Source organism: Thermothelomyces heterothallicus (assembly GCF_042370625.1).
Source record: "Thermothelomyces heterothallicus CBS 202.75 unplaced genomic scaffold P884_scaffold_1, whole genome shotgun sequence".
NCBI classification, from domain to species: Eukaryota; Fungi; Ascomycota; class Sordariomycetes; order Sordariales; family Chaetomiaceae; genus Thermothelomyces; species Thermothelomyces heterothallicus.
In genome coordinates, this window is record NW_027192562.1 from 1,803,185 (window position 1) to 1,817,509 (window position 14,325).

The 14,325-nt window shown below is 56.7% G+C and overlaps 4 protein-coding genes across 4 annotated transcripts; 3 read left to right on the plus strand and 1 right to left on the minus strand.

Annotated features, from left to right (window-relative positions):
* The first annotated feature begins 4,051 nt into the window (after positions 1 to 4,051).
* Positions 4,052 to 5,449, plus strand: P884DRAFT_253707 (F1 complex, delta/epsilon subunit of ATPase). The gene is made up of 5 exons (XM_069440825.1): positions 4,052 to 4,254; positions 4,327 to 4,356; positions 4,498 to 4,648; positions 4,712 to 4,890; positions 4,942 to 5,449. Exons 1-5 carry the CDS (start codon positions 4,153 to 4,155, stop codon positions 4,972 to 4,974), a joined length of 495 nt encoding a protein of 164 aa, XP_069301840.1. The 5' UTR covers positions 4,052 to 4,152; the 3' UTR covers positions 4,975 to 5,449.
* An 885-nt stretch (positions 5,450 to 6,334) lies between these two features.
* P884DRAFT_281858 (uncharacterized protein) lies at positions 6,335 to 7,350 on the plus strand (the record flags this gene model as incomplete). The annotated part of the gene is made up of 2 exons (XM_069443569.1): positions 6,335 to 6,905; positions 6,962 to 7,350. 2 exons carry the CDS (start codon positions 6,335 to 6,337, stop codon positions 7,348 to 7,350), a joined length of 960 nt encoding a protein of 319 aa, XP_069301841.1.
* A 38-nt stretch (positions 7,351 to 7,388) lies between these two features.
* On the minus strand, positions 7,389 to 8,214 carry P884DRAFT_274143 (uncharacterized protein; the record flags this gene model as incomplete). The annotated part of the gene is made up of 2 exons (XM_069442680.1): positions 7,389 to 8,015; positions 8,083 to 8,214. 2 exons carry the CDS (start codon positions 8,212 to 8,214, stop codon positions 7,389 to 7,391), a joined length of 759 nt encoding a protein of 252 aa, XP_069301842.1.
* A 1,164-nt stretch (positions 8,215 to 9,378) lies between these two features.
* P884DRAFT_266089 (uncharacterized protein) lies at positions 9,379 to 14,156 on the plus strand (the record flags this gene model as incomplete). The annotated part of the gene is made up of 3 exons (XM_069441995.1): positions 9,379 to 13,222; positions 13,298 to 13,524; positions 13,584 to 14,156. The coding sequence occupies 3 exons, from the start codon at positions 9,379 to 9,381 to the stop codon at positions 14,154 to 14,156; spliced, it is 4,644 nt and encodes a 1,547-aa protein (XP_069301843.1).
* Positions 14,157 to 14,325: the final 169 nt, after the last annotated feature.

Here is a 14,325-nt window from a genome sequence, read left to right on the forward strand (position 1 = left end):
TGTGACGGACCGTCGCCGGCGGGGTCGACGCAGCGATTCGGACTCATAGGCGTCCTCATCCGATTGACTCTGCAGTGCCTTGGTCAGGAGGGATTCATGTTGTTCACTGCCTCGACGGATAGGGGTGCGGTGGAATTGCGTCGAGATGGACGACACGGGCGTTAGACAATCCGGCGGCTCGTCGGCGTCCGCGCCAGCTTCCTCCTCTACCGAGGGTTCCACGTTGGCGGAGTGTGTGGTAGTCCACGCCAGCACGTTTGATGTGGCGTGGTCATGAGAGAGGCGGTGATCCATCTTGATGAAGAACCGTACGGCCGACTCGCCGGTACGCTGGCTGATGGACACGTCGAACAGTCGGCGGGGTTGTAGCGCCGGCCTTGGGATGCGGCGGGCTCAGGTTCTTCAGCTGGTTGATCCGTTTCCGTTTGACGACAGTAGGTGTGGTATATGCCCGGGAGGGACGGCGTTGAAGGCTGCAGACCTGAAGGTTGCAACCTGAGTGCAAGGAGGTGTCCCTAAGGACCGTATTGCTATAATTGCAGAGCCATCGCGAAGGGTACGGTTCGGAGTCGTAGGGCCGGGTCGTTTGATGGGGATTTGTCGCAGGTCAAGGCCGTCGGCCGCAGGCCCAAAGCCGTGTTCGAGGTTCGGCAAATGGTGGCCTCGTGAGATGGTGGAGCAACGTTGAATCAACAAATCGCCAAAAGCTTGGTCGAGATGGATGCCAGAGGAAAGATTCAAAACACGAAGAGGTGTGGTGCGCGCTTTTGTTGTTGTGGAAAAAAGAATTGCGGCAAAATATCAGGTTTTTTGGCCAGCGGAGTCGCTCAGGGCTGGATCCGTTCGTGCCACTCTCGCGAGGGCCAAAGAAGCGACAAGGAGAGGGGAATGCAGGGTGCACCTTGCCACCAAATGAGAGCCGGGGACCAAGATTTGCTTGGCGATGAGATGGCGACTGGGCGCGGGATGATGGCGCTCAGAAATGGTAAGGAGGGTTGCAATGAGAATCGGAGTGGTGGAGGTGGGCCGCAGAGAAATATCTCCAAGTACCTCAGCTATGTACACTGCGCAGTAGCATAACGCACCCAAGTTGTGTAACTATATACAATTCTTGGTACCTTCTCGTTGGTTCGCGTGCAGGTCACATTCACAAGCTTGACGTGAGGTGCCCTCTTTAATCTTTTCGTCATAACTCTAGAAGCTACCATGCACCCGGTGGCGTTTGAACGTTCGAGGGCTGCTGCAAATTTGTCCTAACCTTTTGTTCACCTTTGCGTTTTTTTGGCCGTTAGTCTTTCTTTTAGTCTCTCGGCTATTGAACAACAATATACCCTGACGAAAGCGTGTACGTTCTGTCAGCGAGGACGCGTGCCAGTGGCCGTGTTGTCATAGGAGATGCGGAAGGAGTTGGCGGTTCTGTCCGGGACTTGGCGTGGGGGGTGGAGCATCTTAGTATCCTGTCAGCAAATGGTAGATTTTCCATTTCCCTACTGTCTGGTTCTGTCCTCTCAGAGTGGTTTGGGCTACGAACACAGACCGGCCCGGATTGTGGCGATTGCGACAGCCCGTTTGATCTTGCAGCCTACCAGTATGTACCATGTAAAGTTGGAACTGGACACGCATTCTAGATATTTCTCAAATGAGACCACCTCAAGGCGGACGTTTTAGGACTGGTGCATGGCACAGCCGAACATGCCTTCTGCGATCTGCAAGCCAGTTACAGGTTGAGACAACTCATGTCACTCATTCCTGGATGACCTGCAGGAGGCTTGAAGTGGGCCCAGGGTCTAGCGCTTGGGTTTTTGCTTGCATCTCCTTGGAGTGTACTGTACGTACCAAGTAGTTAAATCATGGAGCCAAGCACCGACAAAGTTACTCCTGCACATACCATACATTCAGACCAGAGCCATGACTTTTAACAGCTCTCATCCTGTCAACTCGCTCTACGTAAACAAGGTATAACGGAAGGACGTAAGGACTACTCGCGGCTTCTAGCGCAGTTTACGTAGTACCCCTCTAGTAGGTACCTATGGTGCTTATTTGGTGTTTCCTGGATAGGAAAACCTACCCTTCTTGTTTAGCTGGCGTGATTGGGAAGCCTATAGTACAAATGCAAGAACGATATACGTACTTATTGTACACATAAAGCTACCTTGCCTATTAGTAGTGTAGTGTATGCATCTTTTAGGATACCATATTTGGGTACCTCTAGACTTGGCTTGTCTCCCTTCGTAGGAAGTACCTTGGGTAAGTAAATTAGGCACATTCCTTTCCTAACCTATCTGGGTATCTCGGGTAGGTAAGGTCTAGTGGGGCACTTTGCCCGCCCTTCTTCACGTAACATGCTGTCGGTCACCCCGCCTCGTTGCGCACGAGGATGTGACACCAAGCGAAGAATCTATTGGTAACTATATTTGACTGGAATGGCTACTTCCAAGTCATATACCTTTTGCACGCATAAGTGATTGACGAATGCCGTGGGGTTCCTGGAGTCGTCTGCCACTGGCTATTGCTTCCCATTCGTGAGGCGCGTTGGCGCCAGCGAAAGTCGCTCCGTTGATCAACCAGAGGCGCAAGCCATTTCCCCGCTCCCAGAGAAAGGACCGAGGGATCACCTTCCACTATTGCTTCCAACAAGCCTACCAGAGTATCCGTACTTGGGCCACTACCTCGCGCCAGGGTCCAACTGGTCAGGGCCCACGATCGCCGCATGGGAGACGAGGGAATGAATGAAACAGAGCCAGACAACCCCGCATTCAAGAGCGGTCCCATGGCGCTGTCCCGTGGTCTGACATGGCCGCTCATGCATTTCGTTTCGTGCGCGCTGGAACTACCCTCCTTTGAGTAAGCCCAAGACCCTTCATACCTGGGCTGACGACTGCCAGTGGAGGCTAGTGTCGGAGCCAACGTCATGCCTGGCACTTTCAGTTTTGCCATGTGGGAAGAAACAGGAACGGGGTCGCTCGAGGTGGCACCTGATCTACTCCAGCCGAGGCACTCAGCATTGAACAGCTTGTTAGTCGACACGCACTCTTTGTGAGCTCAGGTGGCTCAGATGCAAGAAAAGATATCGCTAGAAGCTTGGGCTGTTAGAACCACACCGGCGCCGGGTAACTATTTTGTATGCCCGGTTCTCGGTGTGTTCATCCAATCAAGCAGTTCGCCAGAGCACCAGGCAACAGACGAGTCTTTTGCAATGGTCTCGGATACATTGATTGCCGACATCTCGAGTTTACCTCGCGTTTTTGGCTTCCGCAACGACGGCTCCACCAGAACCTGCACACAGTATCCGTGGAGCGTTTCATCGAGTCGAAGGATCCCGCCGCCGAAGCCGGCGTAGCCGTTACTCCAGCGATCGGCGTGCACCTGTGCGTTGCCCTGCGGTTCCCACTCGTCGTCCTGAAACGTAGGTCAACAACAACAAAGACGGAAGTCATTATCCAGAGAGTCTTGTGACTTGTAAGGCCAATCAGAAACAACAACCAAATGACATTGCAATGGGCGAGGACAAGAGGCCGATCTTCAAGTCGAGTCCTGTTGATCCCAACGGGACAGCAGGCCATAGGGTGCGGCGAAGTAAGAAATCTCCGCTGGCGGTCTTGAAAGGATGCGATGTGCCCAGGAGGGATGGGATGAATCAATGAGTGCTCGAGCGGAGGCGGTTGGTGATGCACCCTCCAACCAACCGGGCCGTTGAGTTGCTGGGCACGGCACGGCTTGCTCTAGTGGATCCCGAATATACAGAATTGACTCGATGAAGAGGAGTGTGCCCAAGTCCTCGGGCAAGATGACTTGGTATGTTGCCTTACACTCATCAGATATCTGTCCACTCGTCCAGTTGCCAAGCGAGCTGCACGGGATAACTATCTTCAGCATGGCGCAAGGTGACCTGCTAGTGTACTTGTTCGTACTGCGTGCTGAGTGCACCATAATAAATGCTCAGGGCAGGGAGAAGAGGTGGGCCTCCACCTGGCCTTGGATTGGACCACCTGGGCCAGGCTTGGCAAGCGAGCACCGCACAAACATTGTTCCGCAGGCTTGTCCGGACAATCCCGGCTAAGCGGATTTGGGTCCCGTAGCCAAATCTGCTCAACGACCGACCGTGGCCTCGCCGACCGACGCCTTGCACGCAATTGAGACCGTAAACCCACCATGAACTCTCTGCGCATCGCTCGTGCGGCTCTCCGGGCGCGCCCTGCCGCCATCCGCGCTCCGCTTCAGCGCAGAGGCTACGCCGAGGCCGTCTCGGACAAGGTGAGTGCCCTCCTCCGCAATTGTTGTGCCTCGTTGCGAAACCGCGAAATAGCTCCCTAACATGGCCGACAGATCAAGCTCAGCTTGTCGCTCCCTCACCAGGTACGATTTCATTGAACGCTTAGGTGTCCGGGAGATGATGCCCCGCCGCCGTTGTCCGCGCGACGCGATCCGGGGACCGACCATGCCCGACCCGTGGCGCTGTTCCTTCGAGCTAATTGTTTATTTCCCGCATTCATCTAGTCCATCTACAAGTCCCAGGATGCCGTCCAGGTCAACATCCCCGCCGTCTCGGGCGACATGGGTGTTCTTGCCAACCACGTCCCGTCGATCGAGCAGCTGAAGCCTGGAATTGTTGAGGTTATTGAGGAGAGCGGCACCAAGCGGTTTTTCCGTACGTTCCGAGTTGGAGTTTTGGGGTGGAAGGAAGCCCGTGGCTGACACGAAAGAATTGCAGTTTCCGGTGGCTTTGCCGTTGTTCAGCCCAACTCTGCCCTGAGCATTAACGCTGTTGAGGGATATCCCCTGGAGGACTTCAGCCCGGAGGCCGTCCGCGCCCAGATTGCCGAGGCGCAGAAGGTCGCCAACGGTAACGGCAGCGAGCAGGATATTGCTGAGGCGAAGATTGAGCTGGAGGTACGTTTGACACAGGGTCACGGCATTGCTACAGTCGCTAACCATGCGCAGGTCCTCGAGACCCTCCAGGCTCACCTGAAATAGATGTACAAAGACCATGACTCCGCCCTGTAGTATACCAAGATTCCCTAGTCCAAAGCTATTCATCTGGAAGCCCGTTGCTTTGAGCCGGTTGATGATTTTGATTCCTGTTTGACGACCTAGCCTCGGTGACCGAGTGACCATGTCCCTCAACTCCAATATTGTTTCAAGGGCAGCTGACTAGTGCCCCATGTTGTCACGAAGACGCGACCAACAGAGTGCGCCAGGTCAGCCTGGCTTCGCAATCTCTTTACCCTCGATATTCGACACTCCTCTTATGCTTCACCCAACCACAGCCGATTGACTCGCGCACACAGAGATTTTCCGAGCCAGAGCAATTGTCCTTCACTGGCTCGTTTAAAGCTGGCACAGCCACTTCCACAGGTGAATAGCATCTCACCGGGTCACTCGATTGCGGAACCGAGTCATAATCGCCGCGGGCCGTCTTGGACTCCGCATTTGATGCCCAGTTACTCAAGTGTTCTGCGAGGCTCTTCCCAAACCCGGTTTCACCCCAGCTCCAGCTTGCTTCGCCCTCCTAGAGCACCTATACAACCTCGGTGCCCAGGGGATATCTATAGCAGCGGTTCAGCTCTGCGCGGTGAGAACATATGAACATCAACTGCTCCACGACTTTGCCCACACATTCTAGCCCGTTCTTATGCGAAGAGAAAGGGGGAGAAAGATAAGCGGGCGGGAGATAAAAGGGATACGGGCAGTTAACCAGAAGTTCAAGATTAGCTTTAACATCCATTCTGAGGCAACGGCAATGTTGGCGTGGTTTCTTGGACAGGGTTTAATGGGGGCGACTGAACTTTACCTAGGAGAACGGTATAGACGACTCGTCAAGAGAAGGAGTGCTCAATGTTCTGCTATTGCGCCCCAAGAGCCTGGCGATATACACGACTCAAAAGTGCAGAATGTGTCTATTGACAGCCGTGAAAGGAGCCGCATGATGGATGGGTCGTGTCATTTGCGGTAATATGTTGGGAGGAATCTAGTGGCCCTCGTTCTATGAAATTATCCATGGCGAGCTCCTAGCTCCCAATCCAAGCTGATGGTCACTCCTTAATTCCCTGAACTTGGGAAGTTAGGCATGAAGACTAAGTTACCACCAGATTGAAGCTCCTGGAGGTAGGCCGCCAAGCTGGTCGGTGCGGAAGAAGGTGAAGCCGAGGCGAGTGGGATGGGTTCCATCGAGTTTACCAGGGCAGTTACTCCGTAGGAAGACGCAATATCCTGACCAGACTCTGTTGTATCACGATACCCCAGCACGCCTCCCAACCAACCGCGTCGGCAAAATCCAACAGGGACTTCCGTTTTCCTCGCATATTCTCCTTTCCCCCCTCTCAATCGTGACGGCATGGGCTGGGACGGGAATTGGCAATATCTTCTTACAACTCTCTCCCACGCCACGCCAGCAGAATGCTGCCAGGCTGTCTTCCTTCTTTCGGCAGCAGGTGTGCTTGCAGTGGCGGTGTTGCCGCATGATGCGAAAACCCTCCTCGTTGATTACGGCGCTCGCAAGGCCCGGAAGCCCTCAGCTGATGGGCGTCCCCAGGAAGTCCCGAACCGCGGCTGGCTACTCTCGCTCATTGACACCGTCACATGTTGGTCGCAGGTGCCGCATTCATGGTTCAGCTCTTTCTATGTCGTGTCTCTGGCGTGTTCCGTATTCTGGCTTGTTCAGTACCTCCGTGATGGGGCAGTATTACGTTGTGTGGCGGACAGCCAAGCTGCCGCCAGTGAGCGGTCTGCCACGTTGGGACAAGTGGCACTAGGCTGGTTCATGATGTTCCTGCAAAGCACCAGACGAGAATTTGAGCATTGGACCATCATGAAGCCGTCCAAATCGACTATGTGGGTCGTGCACTGGTTGCTGGGCTTTCTCTTCTACTTCACCATCAACCTATCGGTCTGGGTGGAGGGATCTCGTAAGGCGTTAGGCTCTAGGCGTGACTGCAAAGCCAGGCTGCTGACGGTCGCACAGATGCCATCTTGAACCCGGCCGGCCACGCGGACGATGCGCAGTCTCTCTTGAAGATGGCCGCGGCAACCCCGGTGTTCCTGTTCGCTTGGATCAACCAGTATTGGTGTCACAAGCACCTTGCCGAACTGAAGAAGTATTCGTTACCGACCGCTGGCATGTTCCGACACTACATCTGTCCGCATTATACTTGCGAGTGTCTTCTCTACCTTTCCATAGCCATCGCGACGGCCCCTCGCGGTGTGTGGTTGAACAGGACGATGGTGTGCGCCTTCTTGTTCGTCGCAACCAACCTCGGAGTAACCGCAGCGGGAACCCGCAAATGGTACGGCGAAACGTTCGGCATCGGCTCTGTCGCAAACAAGTGGAATATGATCCCATTCATCTTCTAGACGGCGGCGTTCCTGCTCAGTCTTTCTTGGAACATAATTCACACGCGCTTGAACATCGGCCCGAGCTTGTTGCCCAGTTTGGAGACCTTCAGCACATCGCGGTATGTGAGACTGATGCGTGTCTGCCGCTGGTTGACACCATTCTCAAAGAGAGATGGCGAGCGTAGAAGGCTCCAATTCGCGATGGTTTCCCCCGAAATGTCTACGTCGGTGGATATCGGCTCGATGCCGTGGAGATACTCGGAATAGACATCTGCCGTCGTGATCAAGAGACTGCGCGGTTCCTGCAAGATCCTCCATATCGGGTTTGGGTCCAGGCCACCATCCTCTTTGCTCTTGTATAAGTTGAGACACAGGCTCGAGCCGAGACTCACCGTGCAGACCACGGGGTAGTAGGCGCTGCCGTCCTTGTGCGGCATGATGCCCGTGTTGGGGGGGTACTCGTTGATGAGCACATGGTTCGGCCGCCCATGAGGGCTGTTCGCAAATATGTTCGGCTGACCGTCTGAAAGCGGGATCGACAGGATGCGCGAGACGACGGGCTCTTCCAGCCAGTCCGGGAGCGGCCGGGCGTCGACGAGAGTGTCTTTAACTAGATCCGAGGGCCATGTCTGTAGCCGACGATGTGTAAGTTGTCTCCATCTCGCCTTGGGTGCCGTTTCAACCTTCGCGACGTCCTTGTTAGTAGGTACTGGGGGCCCTAGGGCGCAGCGTGCCGGGTCTCTGAGCTACCTTGCGCAGGATTGTTTCCGCTTCTTGCTCGCTAATGAAATCCGCGATGTAGTATGCCGCCGGCGGTAGGGACCCTATCCTGCAGGCCTCTAACGACGCTGGGAGATGGAACGATGCGTCGGAGGAATCCATGGGGCGCCTGAGTTGTTATCGTGCCGTTCTTTTGACGACGGTCTCCCCCTGGTTCAGTGGAGGCGGGAAGACTGAGCGCTCCAAGATGGGGAGAGGGGCGGGGGTAGAAAAGCGGGCCTATACACTAGGGACCCAATGCGCCCAACAAAAGAGCACACTGCATCCGAGCTTTCGTGAATCATGACGGGCTCGGGTTGGTGGACTGCACCAATTCGGTCATGACTCGGTACTATGAGCTTGCGAATTGTACATACGCAGCATGCCGCACCTAATGAAGTTTGGCTGCGAGACTAAGAATTTTTCACGGTCCCAGCTCCCCAAAATTGAAATTCAAGCTGGTAACTTGCAAGGCCTGAGCCCTTCGGCAGCAGCGGGCACAAGCAAGGATGTCCGCGTGCCCAGCTCCATGCAGGAGAGAAGGCTCGAAACCGCAACCGGCACGGTGCAATTTCAAACGACGCCCGCCCAGGCTCTCAAACCCCTCCTCCCCTGTCGGCCGCGTTCAATGTACACAATGCACGCAAGGGTCAAACAGTCCACCGTAGCCTGAGCCAGCCAATCGCAGAGGTGGCGATCAGACTTTTGATCTTGGGGGGGAAGAGGGTTGACGAGTTCCGCCTACACTAGTGTACGGATGTACGGAGTATCCGGCCCAGCTGCAGGCCGCTTTCTCTTGCCTCCAGCCAAGCGCAGCTTCGATCCACGGTTCGAATCCCGTTCCAGCGCCTCCTCTTTGCAGAAACACACCATCAACAATTTCACAAGCAATCCACCATCATCTCTAACTAATCGACAACGCTTTCGTTTTTATCAGTGCACGCCATATCATTCGGCGCACTCTAGCCGTCTAGTCCCTGTTCCGACCCTCTCGTGACTCGGCGTTTCAATTTTCAAGCCTTTGTGCGCTGCCGTGCCCGCTTCCAACCCGCTGGGCCCCTGTCCTTCTTCCCTTTGCGTGTCGCTGGCTTGTTCTGGGTGTCCGTGCTAGGCTATCCCACCAACGAAGGCTCCCATCTCCATCACCTCGATCTCGGCTTGTTTGGTGCGCACCTTCTCTCAACATTCAAATCAATCGCCGCGCAACCCCGTTCCGCGCTGTTTAACGTCTCATCTCCCAGCGACCAGGATGGTGCAGGACGGCGGTTGTCTTGTTGAATAAATGACATGGATGCGCAGAATGCTGCCGAGCCCGCCTCTACGAAGCCTGCTGCTTCGCCCAAGCGGCCAGGCAGCAACTCCGATCAGCTCAAGTCCTCCAGCGTGACCCAGCCGTCAAGTGCCGCAAAACCCGAGATACCTCTGAAGGACAGCAAGCCGAGTGAGCCCGGTGCACGCCCCAGTGACGAAGACGGAGGCGCCGACGGGAACTCGGACGCGGAGACGATCGTGCTGCCAGGCAAAGACGGCCACTCGCCGTCGAAAGCACGCAAGATCATCAAGCATGAGAAGAGCGATGCAGAAGACGGGCCTTCCTCGGCGCTGGACCGCAAGCAATCTCATCCGAAGCAGGAGCGTGAAGGTGACAAGGGCGACAGAGGCGACCGCCCTGAAAAACCGGATCGACCCACGTCGGGTGCCGGAAATGGACTGAACGAAAGCACTACAGCCGCTCTCGGCAAGAAGAAAAAACAGCTGGACAAGCCGAAGGCCAAGGACGGATCCAGCGGCCTCAGCTCCGCGCCGGGGTCTCCACCTCACGCGCAGCGGCGACGCCGCTTGTCAAACGCCAACTCCAGGTCGGATTCCGAATCCGCGCCTGTGGACTCGGCCAAACCCTCGACAAAGGACAAGAGCAAACCGCCAGACAAGGTGGTGCCCCACAAGCGCAAGGCACCAAGGCCTGACTCGGAGGACGAGACTGAAAATCGGAAGATCCGCCGTCAACGCACCTCGGGCTCGGGCCTTGACGCCTCCCGCAAACACCACCCCCCTCCCCAAAAATCGCATCACGAAGCACATCCCCCTTCGACACGGACTCGGTCCACCTCGCCGCATGCGCGGACACATCGCCGCAGCGTTTCGACCCAGCTCCCCGGACACTCGTCGAACGGCCTCGGCCAGAAGAAGAAGCGAATACCGGCTCCGCTCCAGTCCACCGACTACCAGTCAGACGAGTCGTCGGCAAGTGGGAGCCCACACCCGCGCAGCTCCAAGCTACGTGGTCTAGCAACTCCTGCCACCACCGAAACCACCGTGTCTCCCGCCAAGATGGCGCCGCACAAGAAGCACCTCGACGCGCACGGCCAGACCTTCCTTGCCAGGGCTTGTGCCAAGGGCGAATACGAGATTGCAAAACAGCGGCTACAAGAGCGACCCGAGGACATCAACGTGGCCGATTATGCGGGCAACACTCCTCTACAGATCGCGGCGCTTAATGGCTACGACGATATTGTTAGGTTGCTTGTGGATGCCGGCTGCAACCTCGACTGCGTCAACAACGACAAGGACACGCCTCTGATCGATGCCGTGGAAAATGGTCACCTGGACGTTGTCAAGATCCTCCTGGACGCCGGCGTGAACCCGCGAAAGGCTAATGCGTATGGGCAAGAACCGATTGACAGGGTGAATGACGATCTCGATTATGCAGATGAGATCAGACAGGCTCTGCGGGAAGCCAAGCAAAAGATGGGCGAGCGACGGCGAACCTCGGAGGAGCATAATCCGGAGCTGGCGGATGCGCGTTCGTCATACGGCCCCGACAGTCCAAGGAGGTCGCCTGGCGCGTCGAGCTCCATGCACACCAGCGCCGGGCGGAGGGTTGGCACCGTACGCGCGACGAAGACCAGCAATCATCTCTTGTACATGCCTATGGACGACAAGACGCTGCGTGCAGCAGCCGCCCGTGGTGATGAGGAGACCGTAACCCGCATCCTTCAGGTAAGGGAAAACTTTGACGACCCCGAGTCGATGGTTGCCGCCGCCAGAGGGGGTCATGATATCGTCATGCAGCTCCTCCTGGCCTTGGGAAGGGCAAACCCGGACCCGCCCCCCATCCCAAGCCAGAACAGCGAGTACTCGACTCCTATGCTGGCCGCGATCGGGCAGGAGAACATCAAGGTTGTTAGACTCCTCCTCGACCAGACCGATTTCGACCCCACCCGCCGTTTCAAAGGTGAAACATATTACGAGATTGCGAGGAGGCGCCGAGGACCAAACTGGATGGAGGAAGAGCACATGCTGAAGACTGCCTACGACGAGTACAAGAAAACGCATAAGGAGGCTTCGAGGACCCGATCGCCTGGCCGGCGAGAGCCGGATCGCGAGCCGAAGCGCCGGCCAGAGTCCAAGGACGAGGCTGGGAAGACTAACAAAAGGAAAGCCGGCAGCCCGATCCGTGAGTCCAAAAAACCTAGCGCCTCGAAGTTATCCGCAAGCCCGAAAGAGAAACGACGAGCGGGCTCGCTTACTGCCGCCCAAGATGAACAAACATCGCCTAAGCGTGGACCCGGACGACCAAAGAAAGAGGACCGTATCCCCACCATTGCGATTTCGGACCGTGAATTGTCGCCTGCTGGAAGGCCAGCGGCCAAGATCAAGCGTGCCGAGTCTGACCTTGCTGCCGTGTCGTCTGAAGGCGAAGCAACAAAGCCGAGGCGAAAGCTTGTGTCCGGACGGGAACTGAAGGGCGAGCGAGAGAGGCAGCGGCGGCCCAGCTTGACTTCCAACGCTTCCTCGATGAAGGAGCCATCCAGCCCGCGAGATGAATTCGACAAGCTACCAATGGCCGAAAAGTATCACGACAGGGCCAAGGCTCTGAAGAGGGACGAATCTCGTGATAGGCTATCAGTCTCCGGGGAGAGCACTGGCAAGCGATACAGGTCCAGTGCCACCCCGCCGCACCTCGGGTCTTCGGAAAAGGATGGTAGCGACGCCCCGGTCAAAAGGCGAAAACTGGATGCCGACGGTAAGGAGAAGCGGCCGAAATCCAGCCAATCTGACGACAGGCTTCTCAAAGCATCTGCTCCTCGCGAACCCTCATCAAGCTCCACTCCAGGATCTCGACCACCATCCAGGACGCGGGAGGAGGAAGACCGGAAGCTCGCGTCGAAGCTGAAGAAGACGGAAACGCTGCTTCATCATGGGCGCCGCGAATCTGGGAAGTCGGTTTCTTCCGAAGGTAGCATTCATGTCAAGTCCGAGGACCCAGATGTTGAGATGGCAGATGCCGACCCCTCTGTGACGGACGCCTCCGAACCCAAACCCTTGCCTTCCAAAGAGAAAGAAGAGGATGAGAAGAGGAAGCAAGCCGAGCACGAGGCACGGGCGCGCGACGCAAAACGAAAGGAGGAGGAGAAGCGGCGCTTAGAAGAGGAGGCCAGGGAAAAGGAGCGGCTTCAGCGTGAGGAGGAATCCAAGAAGCTTGCCGAGGCAGAAGCCCGGAAGCGAGAAGAAGAGCAGCGACGGAAGGAAGAGGAGGAACGGAAGCGGAAGCGGAAGGAGGAAGAAGAGCGGCAGAGACGGGAGGAAGAAGAGCGCAAAGCACGAGAGGAAGCGCAGAGACGACGGCTGCTGGAAGAACAGAAGAAGAAGCGGGAGGAAGAGGAGCGGAGGAGGAAGGAGGAAGAAGAGAAGAGGTTGAAGGAGGAAGAGGAGCGGAAGAGACGACAAGAGGAAGAGCGGTTACGCCGGGAGAAGCTGGAGCGCGAAGCGGCTGAGGAGGCCAGACGCAAACGCGAAGAGGAGGAGAGGAAGGAGCAGGAACGCAGGGAGCGCGCTCTTCGGGAGGAGATGGAGCGGAGGAGAGCGGCGAAGGAAGCCGACCAACGGCGGATACGTCTCGAGCAAGAGCGTGCCCGGCTGGCGAAGTTGCCACCGGTCTTGCGCTGGCTGGACGGCGCTGTCAACCCGAAGCTGGCCGAGGTAGCAGAGAAGTTCAGCATCATGCAGGGCGTTCGATACGATTGCATCAAACCGGAGGCGAACGGAACTCGCGACGGCAGGGAACAGTGGTTACTCAACACGCAGGTAGCCCTGCTTCTCGGGGAGAAGGACCTAGACCTCTCGCGATGTAAGTTTTTTTTTTTTTTTTATCCGGCAGAAACATGTCTTTGTCTTGCCGAGAGGATGCTAACTGATGGCTCAGACACTGGCTGGGCTCGGATACCTGCCTCGCCCGTCGCCAAGCGCGCCATCTGGCGGCTAGAGTCAGATCGGTATGCGCTTACAACGCCGAGCCTCTTCGAGCTGGGTGAACAGCTCCAGGGCTACTATCAAGGCAATGACCCCCGCCGCCTGGGCTATCGCACGCTTGAGAGTCTCCGAGCCGAAGCGTGGGAGAAGTTTGCTGCCATGGACATGTTTTTCGTCAAGGTATGCGCTGACCCTGGGCCCCTCATCATACCCCAACTGTCGTCCTAACACGCGTGTAGGCCTCCGACTTCTTATTCATCATCCCTACGATTCAGCATCTTCGCAACGTAAGGCTTACGATGGCGTACTGCGAGCTCCCAGAGAACGAGATGCAGTGCGCAAGTTGGACACCTCGCCAAAAGTGGAGGCACGACCCTGATGCGGATGGCCTCGGCGGGTTTGCACCGAGCAACAAACACTACATCAACGGCGAACTTGTCTCGGAAGACAAGCCGAGCCTCGCAGAGGCGAGCCCATCGCCTTTCCGGAGACAGCGGCTGCCGCGTCGTGGCTTGGGGGCAGTCTCGCGCGAGAACTCAACCTCGACCAGGCTCTCCAAGGAACAGGCCCTGGACAGCCCAATGGTCGATGCTGAGTCGCCAATTGTGCCGAACGGTGTGCACGCATCCCCTTCGGGCGCCCCGTCCGATGCGGAGACAACGGCTGTCAATGGCCGGAGATGGCCAACGCTGGTCACGCCAACGACGAATGGAGCCGGGAACCATCCAATCTCCCCAACCTCCGAGGCCGAGGCTACACAGGCTCGGCCGCTAGTCAATGGCACTCATGACACGGCCCACAATACCGACTAGGTGGTGTCAGTTGGAGGTTTCTGCATGAACTCATGGTGTAGTCGGCCCATCAGTCTCGGTTGTTTCATGGGACCGCATTGAGAGAACCAACCGGGGGTGTGCCGGCTTCAAGAATGAAGTTGGACGCTGCTTTCTCAAGACGTTTCCTTACGGAAGGACGCCGCGGGGG

Coding starts and splice junctions, on each gene's coding strand:
- P884DRAFT_253707 (XM_069440825.1), top strand. CDS start 4,153: ATGAACTCTCTGCGCATCGCTCGTGCGGCTCTCCGGGCGCGCCCTGCC. Junction 4,255..4,326: donor CCGAGGCCGTCTCGGACAAG/GTGAGTGCCCTC, acceptor CATGGCCGACAG/ATCAAGCTCAGCTTGTCGCT. Junction 4,357..4,497: donor GCTTGTCGCTCCCTCACCAG/GTACGATTTCAT, acceptor GCATTCATCTAG/TCCATCTACAAGTCCCAGGA.